Genomic DNA, 22,165 nt, shown 5'->3' on the forward strand with positions numbered 1-22,165 from the left:
AAAATGTAAAATTCTATTTTTTTACATTTTGACAAAGAAAAAAGTTCCAAAGGACTGGTGCCAAAAGCGACCGTGTTTTAGCACAGCAAGACGTGTCACCATTTAGTTAAAGGGGTTTCCCTGTTTTAATCAGAAGCAGTCAGATTCCTACTAAGCTGTAGTACATCCACTCAACCAAATTTATACTTTAACAAAAATGAATCTGTTGTTAGGATCTTCCTGTGCTTGGGAGGGGCGCTGTTAATGGATATGTAAACTTAGTCACTAAAATCTTATATAAACTTTGAAAAAGAAATTCAATATTTTTATATTTCAATTATATTTCAATGTGTTTTTTCAATGTTGAAAATACAAATGGTAGAAAATGTCATATAAATGGACACATTAATGCTGCTTCGAAGGACGACCTAAAAATCATCAAATAAAGCGCCTCTTCAGTCATTTTGCAATCTTTCCATCTATTAAATCCTCTGCCCTTGTTGTTTTAACTTTGGATAGTACATTTTTTTTTTCTGCCAGAAAATTTCTTATACAGCCCAAATCCTCTTTCTTGTCTGGTAATTAGCCTAGGCTAATGACATCATGCACAGCTCTCTCTCACTCTCGTGAGAGTTTGTAAGTAAGTGAGGGAGGGATGAGTCATAGGAAAGCCAATGAGAGCTGCAGAGCTGGGCTGGATGAGGGCGGAAATAACAGGAGACTCCAGAGATCCATGAGTATTCACCCAGAGAGGAGAAAGGAGCAGGCAAGCAGTGGTGTGAGTGAGTCTGTCTGCCCACAGTTAAAATGGCTGCAGCCAGACTTAATGGAGGGAGATTTCTGAAGCATATTTGGCAAGTACAGAATCACAGTATCTATAAAATAACATGCAAAGTGGTTGGAGGGAAGCTTCACAATGGTAAAGATGTTTTTATTACAAATTATGTAAGCAGACTGTAGTTCCTCTTTAATACCAGAGAGCCCTTTGGTAGCCACCCTAAGGTATAAGAAAGGTGAACAGTCATTAATACAAGATAGCTCTTCTTTGAACCAAAGTAGAATCAAAACGAATAACAATATGTGCTTTGGGGAATGCATTGTAAATAGCCATTTCACAAAAAGTGAAAAGGAAAGAGGTAGGGAAAGGACATTGGATGGGAGATTATAGGGAACCCCCCACTAGTCAAATTCCTATAATACAACCACAATAATGGAAAAGCAACAACATTTGAGTTGCCAAAAAGAAAGCAGAGAAAGGAAAAAAAAAAAGTGAAGAAAAAGGGGAAAAAGAGAGAAGAGATCAAAAAGAAGAGGGTCTGCCAGGAACTTGCTAAGGTACAGACAGAAATTGAATCCACCGATTTCACATTTTATCAATTTTTTTTTGGTGTTATTGTGAGAATATAAGTAAGTTTGTCATTAACCATGATCCAATTAAGCTTACTTTTAACATAATCAAGAGGTATCACCGACTGCTTCCAATATTTGGCAAGGGTAATTCTAGCTGCTAAGAACATGTACGAAATCAGTTTCACTGACTTTTTAGGGACTTCTTCAGGTAATTTCTGGAGAAGGATGGATTCAGGGGATCTGTGGATATTCATCCCCTTCACTGAATAGACAAAATTAAATATCCCAATCCAAAATCTGGAAACTATAGAACTTTGCCACCAAATGTGGTGCATAGTTCTCAATTGTCCGCAGCGCCGGAAACAAGTGGGCAAAGCCGTTGGATGTGTCCATGCAATCCGCGTGGGAACCAAATACCATCTTAAAAACGTTTTGTAGTTGGATTCTATCAATGAAGTATTAATGGATATTTTAGACAGAGCATACCCAAATTCAATGTTTTTAAAGCTAAACTCAAGACACAAAAACTTAAATGAAAGCCACAAATTCCTCAAAAGCTACAAAGGATATAAATCCACTTTTTGTGCCCCAAATGCTTTTTGAAACCCCAATATCAACTTGTAAAAGTAGCAGTGACATAATCACTGTGCCATACATAGCCTGTGCAGAGAGCAGAGCAGTGGGAGGGGCCTAGGAGGTCCACCTACTACAGGTTTCCTGCCAAACACCACAGGAGGGGACATGGCCAGTCATCCTGCAAGATCTGGAAGAAATACACAAAGTACACTAACATTCAAGGAAGAATACACATGCCACTTGTATTTAGGCAATATTTGCTTACCCAAGAGTTTAGCTATAACCCTTTCACTGCCACTGACGTACTTTCACTGTCATATGCTGGCAGCAGCAGAGGATTTTACACACACTCCTGGTTGCTGTAGCTGATTGTGAGTCTGAGATCAGACAGCTGTACAGTCACCTGTTCCCTTTCAGGAACCTCAGATTGTGCACCCACACCCACTTCCCTGGCATGTTTCCTGGGCTCCACTGTCCCACCTGCAGGCCTGGGATCCCCATGGCAGGTACTGCCAGCTACAGGGTAGGGAGACCAGCAAATATCCGACTGCTGTTTTTCTGTAGCTAAAATGAACACAGAAGCAAAGTACATTATGTCACTTTCCCTGGCCAAAGAGGTTTATGTTCCATTAGCTTCAGTGGAAATCAGGTGAGATATCAGGGGTCTAATAGAACCCTGATGTCTCACTAAACAGAACCTGTCATAGCAAAATGCTATCACATAAGGGACTTTTAGTCTTTGATGTGATAAAAATAGGTAAAAAAGTGCAGAGTTTAAGGTTACAGTGAAGTTCCTGGCTCAGCCGAGATTGCAGAACACTGAAAAAGGCTCCAACATTAAAAAAGAGATTTCACAAAATGAAACATGTTGGATCTTTGAGTTAGACACCATGACCTGTCGTGGGTTAAATATCGATATTAAATTAAAGTGGTATTTAATTTAGTGATTACAATTACTGGCAGTCCCTCTGTAATAAGATATACTGTGCAGTGTCGTTTTTTATAAATCATGCTGCTAAATACCTTCTTTTGCATCACTGGTGTGCGGTCACATGACTGCCCTCTGCTCTCCTTCCCAATCTGAGGACTATAGTGGGAGGGGCTGAGATTCCCCTCTGACATCAACTGGGAGGTCACGTGACCGCACACCAGCGATGTGAAGGAAGGTATTTAGTGCATGATTTAAAAAAACAGCAAAAAAGACGTTGCACAGTGTATCTTGTTATTACAGAGGGGCTGCCAGTGATTGTAATCACTAACTTTACAGACATATGTAATAGCAGTGGGGGGGGGGAGTGGCAGGAAGGAGATGGCTCACACACCAGAAACTGACAAACTGACAGGCGGGGAGGGAGGGGGAGAGGGGAGAGACTCTGAACACAGGAGTCAAGTAAACTGACAAGGCTATCATGGATCAGCAGCCATGATTACCATGGTCAACACACACAGGGGGATACAGGAACTGGCAGGATCCACCAGGTATTTTAAAGCATAGCAATGGACAAATAACACTGCACAAGCGCTATGCTTTTTAACATGCTGTAAAGGAACAGAATCTTTTATTTATTTTTTTTAGGTTACAATCTCTTTAAATTGCTTTATTGTGGATTATTATAAATAACAATATTAAAAAAATAATAATTGTATATGACATTTTTATAGTAAGTATTTTAAATTCAATTATAATTCTTCTCTGCATAGAATCATTTTTTGGTGGTATATTTCTTCATTCCCATGAATTAATATACTGTAGGTTTCAATCAGGTTACTAGGATTTCACTAAATGATTGCAATATATTTTTTGACCACAAGATGGTGACAGTAGAGATATATGATATCTTAACCAATTTTGGACCGGAAGATTTTACTCCCTTAATGACCAGGCCATTTTTTGCAATTTGGCACTGCCTGATTTTTTTTTTTTTCCAAATTTAATTTTTATTAGAGGCAAAATGGGTTTACATTTCACATTATATCAGTCAGGAAAACTATTACACAAATAAAAATACATATTGAGAGGAGAAATATTTCCTTTCCCCTTCTACTTCCTAACTGAGGCAACATAATGTCTCCCTTTCTTTAGGGAGTGTTATATATTTTTTTTTTATAATCATCCCATTCCATCCTCCTCACTTCTTTTTTTCCCCTTTTCACTTCCCCTCCTTTCCCTTCCCCTCGCCCCATATACTTCCCCCCCTCTACTGAGGGAGAAGAGAAAAAAAAAACCCTCCCCAACCCTCCTACCCCCCCCCCCTTCTCAAAACCAATGGCCTTCCTTTCAAACTTCACTGATATTCTCGAACTTTGCTGCTACTTTATTCCCTGAGAGCCTTCCCCTCCTCAGAGAGGACAAATGCATTCCATCCTTCCCATATCTTCCTATATTTCTCTCTATTATAATTTGCTGTTAAAGTCAAGTCTTCCACACTGCCTGATTTTAACTATTAATTACGCAGTCACGCAATGCTGTTCCCAAACAAAATTTATCTTGTTTTTCCCCACAAATAGAGCTTTCTTTTAGTAGTTTTTGATCACCTCTGCGTTTTTTATTTTTTGCGATATAAACGAAAAAAAGACCGAAAATTTAGAGAAAAAATTTAATTGTATACTTTTTCTCATAAAAAATATCCAATAAACTACATTTTTGTCATACAATTAGGCCAAAATGTATTTAGCTACATGTCTTTGATGCTTTCCCAATTTCCCAATGGCGCTGTTTATATCTGGCGAAACCGAAGTCATGAAATGCTCGTAGCTTCTGGTATTTTTGGCCATATACATGATTGGAGCCATTTTGGTCTCCAATCAGCTCTATGATCAACTGACGGAACCACCGGCTGCAGTCTCGGGTTACCCGTTGTGACATGAGAGCCCTAAAAATCAGTGGAAGGCGGCAGGAGGGGGTTAGTCCCCTCCCACTGCTTGTAAAAGCAGTTTAGCGGCTAATTATCCACTAGGACTGCCTTTCCATGAAAGCCGACCAATGGCTGTAAAAAACAGTACCAAGATTATGCCTAAATCTGCAGGCATCATCAAAGTCCAGCGATGTACCAGTACATTGCTGGTCCTTGTTGGGCATATATTGTAAGGTTCTTTTCTTTTCATGCAGCCTGTGGGCTGATCATAAAAAGAGAACCTAACAGATTCCTCCACTCACATTGATCGATGTGGATGAAGAAATCTCTGCCAAAAAGTGTGTGGTATGCCCACCATTAGACCTCCCAGCGTCCACTCACTTATAATGATGGGCATACATGCAATGTTCTTTCTTTTTTCCTTCAGCCCATGGGCTGAAGGAAAAAAAAGAACATAGCAGATTCCTCCATTCACATCGATCAAGGTGGATGAAGAAATATCAGCCAAGAAAATAGTTTAATAATATATGGCGAAGCATAGGGGAGATCGGCCCTCTGTGTCCACCCCATCCCCTATGCTTTGCCATATATGCTCTTTTTCAACTGTGGTGGTGAAATCACCTCTTACAGCGCTGCAATCATTGATTTACGTACATGCTGAGAGCAAACGCTGTTGCTGTCAGAATAAATAAATCAGCTGCAGCTGATGTGTGTACCTGCAAAGCAAACTATGGTTAACAATAATACACAGTAACAATAAAACATTACAATATAATAGTAAACAGTGCAGTAAAACAGTAGAATGGTGGTATCTGCAAAGAAAACTATGGTTAAAAATGATAGACACAGCAACAATTAAACATTACATTATTATAGCATACAGTACAGTAGGATGGAGGTATCTGCAAAGCAAACCATGGTTAACAATGAAAAACAGTAACAATAAAACATTACAGTATAACAGTATATTATAAAGTACAGTAAAAGTAGAAGGAGTAGAAAATTAGAGTAAGAACAGAAAATTAACGTAAACTAATTTTGGCTTTTTTATTTTATTTATTTTTGTAACTTTTTTTTACATTTCTTTTGTAACTGTAAAAAAACTTTAAAAGTTCTAGGCTAGGGTCTCTCAAAATGCAATAGCCATCTAACATCTTTTGAGACCCTGTGCGAAAGTGTGCCCTAGACTGTGCCGTGGTGTACCCTATACTAAAACTCTACTAGTGTGTGGCAGCGACGGAAACAGTCCCCGATGCAGAGACCAGGTTGGGGCAAGACAGGAGGGACATAAATAGCGGGTGTCACGCCTATATCTGCGTTTTCTACAGACACGACATCTTCTTTGCGGTGCTCTTTGGGTAGGGGTACCAGGGAGGACATCTGGAAACTGCCTCTCATGCAGGCGGCTCACTGTGCATCTGGATTGTGAATTTGGGCCACAGCACCTTCTGGATGCAAAAGGACTGTGATGATCTCTTCCTGGAATTTTAGGAAAGATCCACTTCTTCCTGACGCTTTGTATAGCACATAAACGTTCAGCAGAGCCAATTGGAATATGTATACAGACACTTTTTTGTACCAGCGTCTGGCCTTACGGGCAATTAAGTATGGCGCCATCATCTGGTTGTTTAAGTCCAACCCTCCCATGTTAAGGTTGTATTTGTGGACACAGAGGGGCTTCTCAACAACACCAGTCGCTGTTGCAATTTGGACTATCGTATCTGCCTGAATGGAGGACAGAATGAAAACATTACATGTGTCCCTCCACTACACTGCAAGCAATCTGTTAGACTTCAAGCCGGCTCTCTCCCCCCGTCTATGTCAGGATTCTACAAGCCGTTGGGGGGAAGCCCCGGTGATTAGATCGCACAGTGCCACATGCGCCAAATCAAAAATCAAAAAGGTGACTAAAAAGTGGCACGCTTATGTAATAGTTGTCCACATATAAATGGTACCCCTTTCCGAATAAGGGTGACACCAAGTCCCAAACAATCTTGCCACTGCTCCCCATGTAGCCTGGGCAGTTGGGGGGCTTCACATTGCTATCTTTTCCCTCGTAAATCCGGAAACTACATGTATAGCCTGTTGTCCTGCTTATACATCTTGACCCCATAACTGGCACCCTTGCTGGGGAGAAACTGTTTGAAAGCAAGTCGGCCAGAAAATGTAATCAGGGACTCATCAACGCAGACAGCTTGTTGGGGCGTATACAAGGCTGCAAAGTTATGGTTGAAGTGATTTACGAGGGGCCGAACTTTGTGAAGCCAATCATATTCAGGTTCACCCTGAGGACGACAGAGTTTATTGTCACTGAAGTGCATGAACCGCAAGATTTGCTCTTATCTAGTCCTGGCCATGGCAGCAGAGAACACGGGAATATGGTGAATTGGGTCAGTGAACCAATATGACCGCAACTCACTCCTTTTAGTAAGGAGGGATTGGGCCAGAAAGGTTTTAAATTTGGAAACAGTGATATGTTTCAATGCAAATTCTCTGGCAAATTCTCTGGATTTGTGGCGATGAATTGATCGGCATATAAATTGGTTTGGTTCATAATAGATCTGTACAGATCTTCCGTGAAAAACAGCTCATAAAATGGGGAGTAAAATCTGCTGTTTCCACCTGAATTCCGGGATGGCCAGTGAATGGGGGTACGGGCGCTGCAGAAGTTGTGGGCTCCCAACCAGGATTTGCAAGCGCATCAGGAAGGACACTATGGGCTCCACGGGCCTGTCTTTGAATCATTGGTGGCTGCGGGACACTAATTGTGCTAGCCACCGCACCAGCTTGACCTGCACTTACACATCACCAAGTGTTACTGCAGTGCTGGTTTGACTATGACCAGGATGTACTAGGTCGCTGGTGCTTGCCAGTTCACCAGAAGGTTGAGCGGCACTAGTACGGACATTCTGCTGCATACGAGAACCCTGCAATAGTTGTACCTTAGCAACAGAAGAACGGGGTCGGTTACACCTGACCTTAGCAGGGACCACTACTCCGTCGTCAGAGCTATCTGTCAGGGTGCGGCTGCTCTCTACAGGTTTGTATATTGAGCCTGATTCTAACAGTGAGGCTTTCCATATTGCTCTCATCTGTCATGCTCCACATCCCGTAAGCCTCTTCACTAGTGTACCTCTGTTTGGACATTTTGGCCAATAAATTTATAGGTAGCTAGTGTGACTAGTGTGACTCACAGGTAAAAAAGCACCTGGTTGTCAAGGACTGTTTGAACTTCTACCAAAAAATGTAACTGCTAGTGCTAGCAGAGATCAGGCCCGACTCTGCTAACACTGCGGTTTAGTGTGCTGTGTCTCGTAAGTTACAGTAATCTTCTGATACTGCACTTCTTGGGGGCTGGAAGGAGGGGCTAAACGAAGGTGCTGGCAGGTGTCAGGGCTGATCCTGCTAACACTGCATTTTGGGAATTCTATACTAAACTATTAGGGACGCTAGTATAGTTCTGATCAGATCAAAGATATTGATCCGTTCAGACACTATACTTGTAATGGACGTGTTTAGTGTGTGTGTGTGTGTCACTGGCAATCAAAGGGTTAAAATGTATTACTAAATATGCGGTGGGCAATCTGACGTTATCCTGTATTGACGCTAACTAACGTTAACGCTAACCAATGTCACCTGTGACACGAATACAGTAATCAGAAAAAAGATCTGTACATTATAATAATAGTGACACTGTGACAGGGCAATGAAGGGGTTAACTGGGGGTGATCAGGGGGTTAAATCTTTATTGGAGGATTTATGGCGGGTACTAAACTTATCTGGGACTGCCTCTAACTACCACTAACTGTCTCTCACACTAACTGAAATCATCAGTGACACTAATACAGTGATCAGTAAATTATCTGTATACTGTATATAGTGTACACTGTGACAGGGAGTGAAAGGGTTAACTGGGGGTGATCAAGGGGTTAAATGTCTGCCTATGTGTACTGGTGTCAGTGTAGTGCTTTTGTACTCACAGCTGATGTTCTCTTCTCTCACGCTGGAACTGGAAAGGGCTCCAGGAGAGAATATTGCATAATTTCCTGTGCCTGTGTTTACATTACACAGGCACGGGATGTTCTGCAATTGGTCAGAACCGATCACCAGGTCCAGGCCAAATATCATTGGCCTGGACCTGATGACTGATCGGTTCTGAACCGAATTAGCACAATCGCCCCCCATTTCCGCACACGAGACCGATGTACAGTTACGTCGGTTTGCGCAGCCGAGCCCCCTTGCCGCAGTAAAACTGCTGCGGGTGGTCGGCAACTGGTTAATTTACTCATTTATTGTTGGAATGCCATTTTAATTTATAAGAATCATCTGCCAATGGGTTCAGAATTATAGTATCGATATTTTTTTTAGCTCTTGTCCATATTTGTAAGCATTATCCAATTGCTGGCAATTGTAATGTATAAAATGGCGCAGTACACATGGATGAGCATGCCTCCTGCTGACGTTCTGAATGTGATAAAACGTGTAGGATTGGGACTTCCGGTTACCACATCACTTCCGCCTAGTGGAGCACACGCTGGCTCCAGGGAGGAATGGAGCAGTGGCGCTTCCTTCTGTGCATTGGCAGATCATTCCAGGTGCTGGGACAGGCACTAGACTTGTGAGTGGATATACTTTTTATTCTTTTATGGCCTTTTAATAAATTTTGCGTTATGCTATGATGTTTCCCAAGGTTTTTCTTCCTTGACTTTTCTGTGGGTACATGGATTTAAAGTTCCTGCATGGTGATACAGCATATAAGAGCTGAGGTTTAAAGCCTGTTTTACCTAACTTAGGGGGTCATTATCGGTGGGTGAGTGTAAACCCTGGTGGAATTGGTGTGGAGCAGTTTTGGATGCTCGGAGCACTTTTGTTTATCCTTCCTAGCGGTATTCCCGAGTGTAGCTCGGGGTTAAATTTCAGTGCCAAAAGCGATAACCCCGAGCCACACTCGGGGTACCGCTAGGAAGATTGCTGGATCCTGGTAGAGGGGTTACTTACCTTGTCACCGGGATCCAGCGATGTATCTCAGCGGTGTGCGGCGGCGGAGCTTACTCCCGATCCTCTGTGTGCCCCGGCTTCCGTCTCCTGCAACGTGACGTTCGCAGGGGGGTGGAACCGGCGGCAAATTCAAAAAGTAAATGCACAAACACACTGATACACTGTAATCCTATTGGATTACATTACTAAATAAAATAAATTGACCTTTGATTGCCCCCCCAGTGCTTTCTCCATTGCACTTCCTGCATTTTTCGTGCACCTTGTGTCTAGATACTGCAGAGTGACCATGGCATCAAACAAGCGCGCCGTAACCTCAAAAGCGGTATATGACCTGCTGGGCGACAGCGATACAGAATCGCTTGCAGAATGGAGTAATAGCGATTCGTGGGGAAGTTCGTCATCGGACGCAGAAAGCGATTTCAGCGATGATCCTGCGACTGTGCCCAGCGATGTGCGGACTTGGTGCTCGATCGACTGCGGTACGGAGCACGTAGCGCCCCCAAGGTTCCCGTTTACTGGAGCACCTGGTATCAAAGTGGATGTTGAGGATGACAACCCCTTGGCATACCTGCAACTCTTTTTGACCGATGAGGTTATTGAAAAGATTGTTGTGGAAACCAATCGGTACAAAGAGCAACAAGCCGCAGCACATCAGCGGTTTTCAAGGAGCAGAATGTGGGAACCCGTGACCAAAGCGGACATCTGGAAATTTCTGGGCCTAATTATTCTGCAGGTAGTGGTGGGGAAACCCCTGCAAAAGTGGTATTGGACCACCAACAAATTACTGGCCACTCCTTTCTTTGGCACGGTTATGTCGGAGTACAAATTTTCGCTCATTATGAAGTATTTGCACTTTACAAATAATGACGAATTTGACGAGACTTCTCATCCTGCTCCGAAGCTCAAAAAGATTTGGGACGTTTATCAAATAATTTTGAAAATTTTCCAGCAGTCCTATGTCCCAGAAAGAGACATTTATATAGACGAAAGTCTAATAGCCTATAAAGGGAGACTCAGCTGGATACAGTATATTGCATCCAAGAGAGCACGCTTTGGCATAAAGTAATTTATGCTGTGTGAATCCAGCTCTGGATATATTTGGAATTCGGTCCTATACACCGGGAGAGGAACCAAATTCAACGAAAGGTTCAGCAGCTATGGAATGGCAACCGCTTCAGTTCTTACGCTGATTGAGCCTCTGCTGAATCGGGGGTACTGTATCACCACAGACAATTTTTATACATCCCCAGAACTGTATGAGTTCCTTCTACACAAGACGGATGCGTATGGGACCGTTAGAGCTAACCGGCGTGACATGCCCCCCACCTTTGCCAACAAAAAGCTCAAGCCCGGAGAAATAGTTGCCTGGCAGAAAGGAAAAATGTTGGCACTGAGATCGCGCAACAAAAAAAATGTGTGCCTGATGAGTACCATCCACAACATCTCTACTGTCATGGTACACACAAAAGGTGGAAAAGATGTTAAGAAACCACAACTGGTCATGGATTATAACAACACCATGGGAGGTGTGGACAGAGCTGACCAGGCCATGACTTTTTATCCAGCAATGCAGAAACAACAAAAAATATATTATAAAAAAATATTCAGGCATCTCCTGGAACAGTGTTTATGGAATGCATTAATTCTCCTAAAAAAGAAGAGTGACAGGCCTGTGGTTCATGCGGACTTTGTGTGGAAAATTGCTGAGCTCAAATTTCTCAGGCACCAAACACCAGCGGCTGTAAGTAGATCCGGACGCCGTGCTGCTGGTGTTGTGAACCCCGAACGCCTGACCGGTCGTCACTTTATGGACCACATTCCACCAACGGAAAAGAAGTCTGCACCCACAAGGATGTGTGTGGTTTGCTGTTCCAAACGTGACGACACTGGACGGAAAATCAGAAAAGAAACGTGGTACTACTGTCCTGACTGTGACGTTGGACTAGCAACCTGGCTTTGTTACTTAAAGAGGTTGTAAAGCCTATTTTTAAAAAAAATAACAAACATGCTGTACTTACTTGCTTGGTGCAATGGTTCCACACAGAGCGGCCCCAAACCTCCTCTTCTGGGGTACCCTGCTGGTGCTCTTGGCTCCTCCTCTACTCCGTTCACCACAATTGGAAGCCGCTACCTACGGGTGGGCTCCTTGCTCTCCATTCACAGGGTTTGACTGACAGCAGCAGGAGCCAATGGCTCCTGCTGATGCCCCTCTGTCCTGTGAATGCAGGGAGAGAAGAGAGAGCTGCTACAGATGAGTACAGCGCTGGATCGAGTGAGGTAAGTATTTGGGGGGGGGGATACAAACAGTGGGACATTTTTATCAGGGAAATGCATTAAGGTAAAAGTGTTTAGCTTTCACAACTGCTTTAACTGAAGCAGAGAAAATTTAGGTCACCACTGGTATTTGGCAGACCTGTAAAAATCTCAGGACTGGTTGGACAGAACTAGAACTCCTTTGGCAGGTATGACAATTCTCATATATGTTTTTTATCTCTTAATTTTGCTGTTTGTCTGTAGTTCAGCTTTAAAACATTCACTCACACGGTTAGGATAACTTACATCAATTTGATCACATTCACACACATATCACAAAAAAAAATATATCAAATACTGTACTTTGGTTTCCCTTTTTTTTAGTCTGCTGGAAATGACTGATAGCAAAAGGCTCTTTAGACTAATGGTTTTATCAAAATAGTTCTTCAGAAGAGACGTGGAACACAAAGCCTGATATAAGAGAACAACTCAACATTATGAAATTATGGAAAAGCAAGTAGGCAAAAATGTGTCACATCAAAAGCAAACAGTTCAATAATAGCTCAAAACTCATATACATAAAAAAAAAAACAAAAAAAAAACATCATATCTTCTTTTTAAACCTTTGTGACTACAGGAAATCCTTCAAGGATTGTCTTGAGCAGTCTTGCCAGGGGAATGTTAGGATCCGCAGTGGGGAATCTGGCACTTATGTGCCGACCGCAGTCAAAGAAAAACAATATGGTTAAAGATGAGAGTGTTTATCACTGCTACTCGGCTCTCCTTCCTATCTTTAATCCCTTCTTCCGAGTTAAATATATCCTGCAGATCCCGGAGGATTCGCTGACAGAATGAGCACAGGATATGACAAGTGCTACACTAAGATTGTATTCATTTATTATGTTTTATGAAAATGTTTCTTAGACTTGGGACGGTGACGGTTTAAAAATATTCACATTTTGTCCCATTATCTCGGTTTCAAATTTGAACGTAGCATAAAAACTGAGGACTTACAGGAGAACTCTGACAAAGTGAAAAATCTACTTTTGGATAAACTGTGTCAAGTAGAAACTGGATGTCTCTTGACACAAAGGTAATCTATTGGCATAGTGTGGGAATGCTACTTTAGCTTTTGGGTACGGGAGTCGTTGTTGTCAGAACAAGACTTTTAGCACCAAAAGCAAAGAAAAAAAATGTACTCTTTCCTGACCAGCACAGACAATAATTATACACTCCCAGAAGAGGAGAGAGTTATGAGGAGCAAGGAGGGAGGGGGCTGCATAGCTCCCAACTGTCCCTGATTTGGAGGGACTGTCCCTGATTTGGAGGGACTGTCCCTGATTTGGAACAAAGTCCCTCTGTCCCTCTTTCCTCCTCATTTGTCTCTTATTTTGGTCTGATCTATTCAGTTGTATATTAAATGCACTTTTTATCTTTCAACAAGTGTTTCCCAGCACTAAACCTTTAATCCCATTTGTAAATTGCTGCATTTGTAAATTTCAAAAGCCAATATAAAGAAATAGTAGTGGTAAAAAAAAAAAAAAGCACTTGTGGGTTTAACTAATCTTTTTTTTTTTTTTTCTGTATTATTCTCCTTTAAGGGGCGTGGCGGGGTGTGTGTCTTATGCTACATACTTTAGCTAATAGGTGTCCCGCGTTACCATCTCAAAAAGTTGGAAGGTATGGGGCTGTGCTCGGAATTGACTATTCCTGCTAGAAATAATGGTGCCCCATTCCAGCACAAAATTCTGGACTGGCTTCCTGTCTCTACAATGTGGGTTGACATGGCTGCTTGCAGTTTCCACCAGGGGCACATGTAACATGTGGACTACGCAAAAGCACAATTGGGAGACAGTTATCACCCAATTACAGCAAGGGCCTAAACAAACATCTTCATGGTTGGATCACCAGGCTTTTAATGTACTGGGGGCAATCTGTACTGAGGAGTCTGTGTTGAGGAGGTTTGTACTTAGAGGTCTGTGGTGGGACCTCAACTCTTGTGTTACACACTCTTGACCCCTGCACTTTGTGAAGTGTGCACTCCTTATCCCTTCGCTCTATGCATTACTAACCTCTGGCCCCTGAACTCTGTGTGATATGCACTACTGAGCACTGCACACTCTGTATTATGCACTCCTAAGCATTACACTCTTTGCATTATGCACTCTTGGCCCCGTGCTCTTATAAATATGCACTACTGACCCCTGCGCTCTCTGTGTTACCCACCCCTGACCCCTGCAGTCTGTGTGTTACGCACTCCTGAGCCCTGCATTCTGTGATTTATGCAATCCTGAGCCATGCACCCCTCCATGTTTAGGGCATGTGGCCTGGTATGGTTAAGGGGGGTAAGCGCTCGCTCGTCCCCTCCCTTTCCTGACTCTTGCCAGGCTGCATGCTTGGATAAGGGTCTGGTATGGTTTTTATTGGGACCCAAAGCCATTCTGTAAAAAAATCTTGGCGTGGGGTTCCCCTCCAAATTCATACCAGACTCAAATGGCCTGGTATGGATTTTCGGGGGGGGGGTCAACCCTACGCAGTTTTTTCTCAATTTTTTTTGCAATTCTTTATTTTACATTTAGCTGTCAGGGGGGAATTCCCCTGACAGCTGATGACTCATCGGTTGTAAAGAAGGGGCAGTTGGCTTCCCAGCCTGCTTCTTAGCAACCAGTTATACACAGAGTGTTTAAGTATAAAAAAAAAAGAGAGAGAAAGGCATCAAAAACGCAACATTTGCATTTCTGCTGTGGCTTAATTGAAGTCTATCACACGCAAAACACAATCTGCTGCGGGAAAAAAAGGCCCCTGGCCCTTTCCAAAAACACACCAGTTGAAAAACGCATAGATGTGAACCTGTGCCATAGGAAACCATGTGAAATGGACTATAGTGCGTGCAAACGCACTAAAAATGCATAGGTGTGAACGTAGGGTAAACCAGCATTCCAGAACCAGTCGGGATGCTTCTAATCTTGTACTAAGCTGCATCAAGCTGCTTTCTGCATTCCTGTTAACATGTGTATATATAAGTAGTTCTGACAAAATGTAACAAAATATGTAGGAAAATGTACATAAGCCCTAACACTTAACATTCATTTACTCACTCATGACCCTAACATTAGCATCACCTAACCTTGAACCTTATCCCTACATCTAAAAAATCCCCTGCATATTTATCTTAGCAGGCATCTATAGCATTAGTTTATTACCAGTCATCTGCCAGGACCCTAGCTGAGAGATGGGGTCTATATCTGCTATACTGTGAATAGGGCCCATGATTATGTCATGACAGGGTTATGTGTTATAAAGAGAACTCAGGCAGGGGCTGATAACACTGCTTGGAGATGCAGTACAGCAGAGGGAATGTGTGATCAGCTGTTTCCTGTACTTACCACAATTTTAAAGAGACAAAACATGGTGAAATGAGCATGTATTGCTAAAATATAAGGCATACAGTTTTTTGTTTTTTTTAATTGTGCCCAATCATACAATTTATGTTTAATACAATATTATATCAGGGCTTGTAGCTATGTATATTGGTGCTGATAAGGAATATATGATAGTCTTCACTTACACTGTGTGGGAGCCAACCACAAGAAGTGACATATTTGCAGTATGTGCAGCTGTCTTGGTAAGTGTCAGGAATCATATTTACAAAGTATAATGTTAAAACGCTGGGATCAAGGCCACACACTAACAGGTGAACAGCCTAGAAAGAAGGGGGGGGGGGGTACTGGATGCAGTAGCTTATAGCTCCCAACTGTCCCTGATTTCAAGGGACTGTCCCTGATTTGGAATAAAGTCCCTCTTTCCTCCTAATTTGTCCTTCATTTTGGCCTGATCTGTATAGTTATATATAAAACACAGTTTTTATCTTTTAAAAGCCGTTTCCCAGTGCTAAACTTTTCATCCAGTTTATAAACTATTGTCAAATGTCAAAATCCAGTATAAAGAATTAGCAGCGGTAAAAAAAAAAAAAAAAAAAAAAAAAGCACTCGAGGGTTTAACTAATCTTTTTTTTTTTTTGCATAATTCTCCTTTAACGAGGCATGGCAGTGGGTGTGTCCTATGCCTAAATACTTTTGCTAATAGGTGTCCCTCATTCCTATCTCAAAAAGTTGGGAGGTATTGAAGCCTGGTGTACAAGAAAACAACATTTACTATATTTACTAGCCCTAATGTTAGGGGGCCCATATCTAAAAACTGATGTTGCTGTCCATGGTAACAACATTCTAGATGCCATTTTTCTAAACCAGGTTAAAAAAAAAAAGCCAACGTGGCTGCAATACTAAAAAAAAAAAAACATAAAAAGCAGCACTCCTGCAACAGAAGGCTGTGAATAAGTTCCTGTCCTGTGAGTCCAAAAATCTCGAAATGCTACAAAGTCTTTAGCCAACACTTCCAAAATCGTTGAATCTTTGCATCCCCTGGAACACACTGTGGTTCTTCCCACTAAGCCCTATATTACTACAAGACATGGTAGCAAATCAGGGGGCGGTGGGAGAAACCATTGAGCACCGCCAGGATGCAGGCAAGCCATGTCTTTATGGAGCTGACTTTGTGTACAGGGGCACAGTCATACTGAAACAGGGCATTCACCAAGCTGTCGCCACAAAGTTGTAAGCAAACAATTTAAAAAAATGTCTTTGTATGCTGTAGCGTTATTAGTACCCTTCACCGGAAACATCTGAATTTAGAGGAGTGACCACATTCATTTGGTTATACAGTGTATTCAAATCACACAAACCTCTAACATTCTAATGCCCATCCTGTAGCTCAGGTTAGTTCATCCATGAAGCCTGTTGGCTCTTGTGTGGTTCTCAGGGCCCTGCAGACAGTAGTCTGTATGTTTGTGCTCACTCAGGCCAGTGAGGGAAATTCATCTAAAAGTGATACTAAACCTAAAAACATTTTTTACCTTAAAGAGGAAGTAAACCCTCCTCTGTAACTTGTACCTATAGGTACTGTAAATATCTCCTAAACATGTACCGTTTAGGAGATATTTACCTTACATGCAGCCAGTGACGTCACTGGCGCATGTGCTCTGAAGGAACGGCCGCTCGTGCTGTGACCGTCACTCCCGCGCGTGTGCGCGGGAGTGACGTCACCGCGGCTCCGGCCAATCAGATGGCCGGATGCCGCGATCCCGGAAGACGGGCGACTGGACATGTCGCCCGTCATACAGGTAAGTGGACGGCACGGCGGGGGCTCGTTCTAAAGTAAGTATTTCATAATGAGCTAGTATGCGATGCATACTAGCTTATTATGTGTTTCTCTTGCAGCTTGCAAAAAGAAAATACATTTTTTTGGGGGGTTTACAACCTCTTTAATGCATTGTTACATTAAGAGAAAAAAATTATTTTCAGTTTCCCTGTGCCCACTTAACCTGTATGAAGAAGAAGAGAGGGGAGAAGAGATCAGCACTGTGCATGGCTGCATCTATTCTCCCCTTTCTTCCTCTTCACCTATCATTTGAGCAGCAGCAAAAGCCATTGGTTCTTTCTGCTGTTAATTTATATGCGGGGAAGAGGAATGGGGGCGGGCCTAAGTCATGCTGTGTAAGTCTGTGGAGCGCGGCTACATTGGCACAGGTCGAGACACGCACGCACGCAAGCACGCACGCATTACATGTCCCCCCTAGCAAACTGCTTGCCAAGGGGACAAAAAAAGAAGAGGAGGAGCCAAGATCGCCACCGGGACCCAAGAAGAGGAGGATTGGGGCCGTTTTGAGGAATACCACTGCACAGAGCAGGTAAGTATAACATGTATAACATGTTTGTTATTTTTATTAGAAAAAAATATTTAGACTTTAGTAACACTTTAAGCCTGGCTTCTAGTAGTTTTATGGTTTGCCTTTTTTCTTTCAGAATATCTTACTTTTATATGCATCGTTTTTTGTAATTTTATGTTTTATTTAGGAGGATCTTTAGCAGCCTCCTGTAACATGATTCCAGTCTATAACAGTCTTCTGAAGGAGGTCTGCAGTCTTTGAATATCTTCTGTTGAATTTCTGCAGTCTCTGACAGCTTTCTGCAGCATTACACTCACTGAATATTATGTGCATCTCTTTGCGGATTTCATGGACCATTCTTGTAGCCTCCTTATCTGACTAACTGCAGTCTATAATGCACAATATGAGAAGCTTACAGCATGCAGAGAAATCAGAGTAAACAATATCAGAAAAGGAGGAGAGGATCCTATACAATGGTGCAAGAAGGTAAGTTTGGAGGACAGCTTTCGAGTTATGCCCCGTACACACGTGCAGATTATCTGAAGACTTTTGTCTGCAGACTTACCTTTTCTATGTAGTGCAAGGGCCTGCCGGATTGCATACAAATTGAAAGTGTTTAGGTTTGACCTCATATTATATGGTTTTGGTAAGTCTGCAGACAAAAGTCTTCAGATAATCTGATAGTGTGTACGGGGCATTAGGCACTCAGTTCTGTAACCTGTAACATTTCAACTTTGCTTAAACATTGCTTCAGGACAAAGAAGCACAAACATACATGATGAGAGGTTCTCTTACCTTCCCGCAGTGTCTGCACTTCCCTTCTTGCCGCCGTCGATGCACCCAATGATGCCTCACCAGATTCTGCTGGTTAGAACAACAAGAAAAATGTCTGACCTGAGGAAAAACCATTAGAGCTTGGGTCAGGCTTGAATTCAGGGTGGGCACGGACAGCAACACACAGAGGTGGACTAAGGACTGTGGGAAACATCCAGACATCCTGGTAGTAGATGAACCATACCAACATGGGTCCATGAACAGCCAGTCATTAAATTTAAAAAAGAGAGCAACTACTTTTTATAATCAGATTTATTTACTGAGCATATTTCTTCTTTTACTGGTAAGATTTTATTTATGAGGTTTCATTTTTTTACAAAAGGAAAAAATAATCCATAGCTGTAATTGCTTAAAAAACATCAGCAAGAGATGGGCTTTAATTTGTTTGTCTTTAAATGAAAGTCAATTTAATCCTACATGTGTATCTGAGAAAGGGTGACAACGCTGCTGTGCAGCCCTGACTTTAGTTAGGGGTATCAGGGGTTTCCACATTTTAACCATATTTTTTGATTGAAACATGACAAAATGTGGAAAATGTCAAGGGGTGTGAATACTTTTTCAAGGAACTGGAAGCTGCTGTTATATGCAAATCTTGCCTTTTCTTAAGAGCTTATATTAGCCCCTCCCAGTTCCTCAGGTTTCCTATTGGTTCTTTAACATGAAGGATGGATTGCCTACCTAACTGATTTGTGACAGGTTTACTTTAAGTTTAAACTTATAACAAGTTTACTTGTAACTTAATTTAGATTTGTTGTAATGAATCCCCCACTGCAAACCACCTTCCTGCCCCACTACCACCACCAACAATCAGACAACATTTCTTTTTCTTTTTTTTTCATCATTGTTACATGCAGAATCAGCTTTCTATAATGCATGTTATCAGCTATAAAACCTATTTTCTCAAAGCAGAGATTGTGAAATGCTTTTAGGCCAACATCATTATGGGAACTATTCTTTCCTGTTACCTCCTCATGTAACACAGCCGCATGAGAATAATGGATATCTGACTGTGTTCACTTGCCTGCCCAGGTCTGTTACATGTCAGGCTGCAGCAGTGATTTTGAAACTAAAGACTAAATAGAGATTTTTCCGGGGGTCATTCTGCTAATGACTTTTACTGTTGGCGAGGGACCTCACAAAAAAAAAAAAAAAGGACTTTGATTGTGAAAAAAAAAAAGGAAGCAGAAACATTATATTGGGATTAACATGTACAGATAGGCCAGCATATTTATCAATTTTGAGAGAGGGGAGTTATTACCTCTGTCAGATACTCAGATTGAAGTGCCACACCACAATTTAATAGGTTATATACAAATTTATTCCAATGTAAAATCAAGTGGAAGACTATCAAGGAAACTCAATGCACTTTGCGGGGCTAAAACCTTGCCCCCTTTATCATGGTTTAAAAATGGGAAGCTTTGTTTCCCATCCCTTACCAATTAACCTCCGGAAAAGATTTACCCCCCTTCATGACCAGGTCATTTTTTGCTATACGGCAAGGCATTACTTTAACTGACTATTGTACAGTCATGCAATGCTGTACATAAATTACATTTATGTCATTTTTTTTCCCACAAATATAGCTTTCTTTTAGTGGTATTTGTTTACCACTGAGTTTTTATTTTTATTTTTTGCGCTATAAACAAAAAAAGGCCATCAATTTTGAAAAAAATATATATATTTTTTACTTTCTGCTATAAAACATCTCCAATACATTTTAAAAATCAAATTTTTTCATACATTTAGGCCAATATGTATTCTGCTACATATTTTTTGTAAAAAAAAAATCCCAAAAAGCGCATATTGATGGGTTTGGGCAAAAGTTATAGCATCTACACACTATGGTATATATACTGCCATTTTATTTATTTTTTTATATATACTAGTATTGGTGGCGATCAATGACTTATAGCGGGACTGCGATATTGTGGCAAACAATGCAACACTAACTGACACTTTGTGGAACAAGTGACACTAATACAGTGATCAGTGCTAAACATATGCACTGTCACTGTACTAACAACACTGGCTGGGAAGAGGTTAAACATCTAGGGCGATTAAAGGGTTAAATATTTGCCTAACCAGTGTTTTTGTGTTTACTATGTGGCGCTTTTCCTAAGGGATGTGCTGGATCTTATCTCCTGCTTTGTAGGGAAACAAAATCCAGCACATCCCCTCTGACAGGACAGAGCTCTGCCTTGTTTACATAGGTAGAGCTCTGTTGTGTCATTCTCTTCGCTGATCAGCGGGTCCCCGCTGACCGACAGAGCTCAGTTCTGTCATTCTTTTTGCTGATCAGCGGGTGCCGACAGACATCCACTGGCCAGCACCCGCTGATCGGCTTCTGTTGTGACTAATCACTGCAAAAGCAGCGCCCCCCATCCGGAAGTGGCGGATCACATATTCGGTACATGATCCAGCACAGGAGCAACATCGGTTTGCAGTCAGGAATATGTAAATATATAAACATATATGTAATACAATGTGTCAACCCAACATTTCATATTCCTGATATGTGCCTGCAGTACCATGTACTTGTATGAAAAAGTATCCTGTTCTCTTTGTATTGCTTCCTTTATGTGAAATTGACAAATTTGCTTAGAAACTAGTAGCCAGCATTTCCAGGGCATCAGGAAATAAGAATTGCTCATGCCTGGTGCCAAGTGAAAAAAGACTGAAAGTTAAAAAAAATATATAGTGGTACTGATGAGGTGGCACTGACAGGCGGCACTGGCAGGCAACACTGATAACTTAAGCACTGATAGGCTGCACTGATGGGCACTGATAGGTGAGGCTGATGAGGCTGTGCTGATGGGCACTGATAGGCACTGACAGGCTGCGCTGATGGGCACTGATGAGGTGGCACTGATGGACACTGACAGGTGGCATTGATGGGCACTGACAGGTGGCACTGATGGACAATGATAAGCACTGATGAGGTGGCACTAATAGACAGCACTCCCGACCCACTCAGCGGCAGTAAGGAAAGAGTGACCGATCAAGCCCAGATGTCAACCTGAGAAGATGATGTTGGAGGTGGGCGGGCAGTGAAAGCAAGCCTTACTCATCACTGCACAGTCCACCAGAGGGCACCAGTTTGCACATAGAAGCGTGTATCCCGCTCAAGCAAAGGACCAATTATTGGCCACCCCGACGCTAGTCCGCGCACTTATGGGTGGGCCACATTGGAGAATCTAGACCACTGCTGCGGTGTAACCCAGGCGCCAGGGCGCGATTTCCAGTTGCTATTGCGACCTGGCGCATGGGTTTTGTCAAGCCCTGCTCTAGCCTGCTCTCCTCCAATCATCAGACTTGTCCTGACACAGCCTGGGAAGCTCAGTGTGCTGATGCTTCTCCTCCCCCAGCTCTTATGCAGCTAAAAACAGAGAGAAAGGGTGAAAAAGGGAAAAAGGGTATTTATAATTATTTTATATCCATACACAAATGTTTTGCCTTTTATTTTCATTTTTAACTGAATGTGTTTTTACAAGGTGTTTGTTTACAAACACTTTAACCACTTGCCGACCACCCGCCGCAGATATCCGCTGCGCGAACCGCCCTACCTGTTTGCGGGAAAGCTCCTGGAGGAGGCAGC

General features: G+C 42.2%; 1 protein-coding gene across 12 annotated transcripts in view; it reads right to left on the reverse strand.

Moving 5' to 3' along the window:
- DGKI (diacylglycerol kinase iota) overlaps positions 1-22,165 on the reverse strand; it is a 533,441-nt gene that overhangs the window by 229,425 nt on the left and 281,851 nt on the right. For 6 of the 12 annotated variants that reach the window (XM_082255058.1, XM_082255054.1, XM_082255061.1 and 3 more), the window contains one exon: positions 18,532-18,630. In XM_082255058.1, coding sequence (XP_082111184.1) covers positions 18,532-18,630 — 99 coding nt within the window. The remainder of the gene's footprint in view (positions 1-18,531; positions 18,631-22,165) is intronic. The other 6 variants (XM_082255060.1, XM_082255055.1, XM_082255057.1 and 3 more) reach the window with 2 other exon arrangements.

This window comes from Pelophylax lessonae (genome assembly GCF_965119305.1).
Source record: "Pelophylax lessonae genome assembly, chromosome: 4".
NCBI classification, from domain to species: Eukaryota; Metazoa; Chordata; class Amphibia; order Anura; family Ranidae; genus Pelophylax; species Pelophylax lessonae.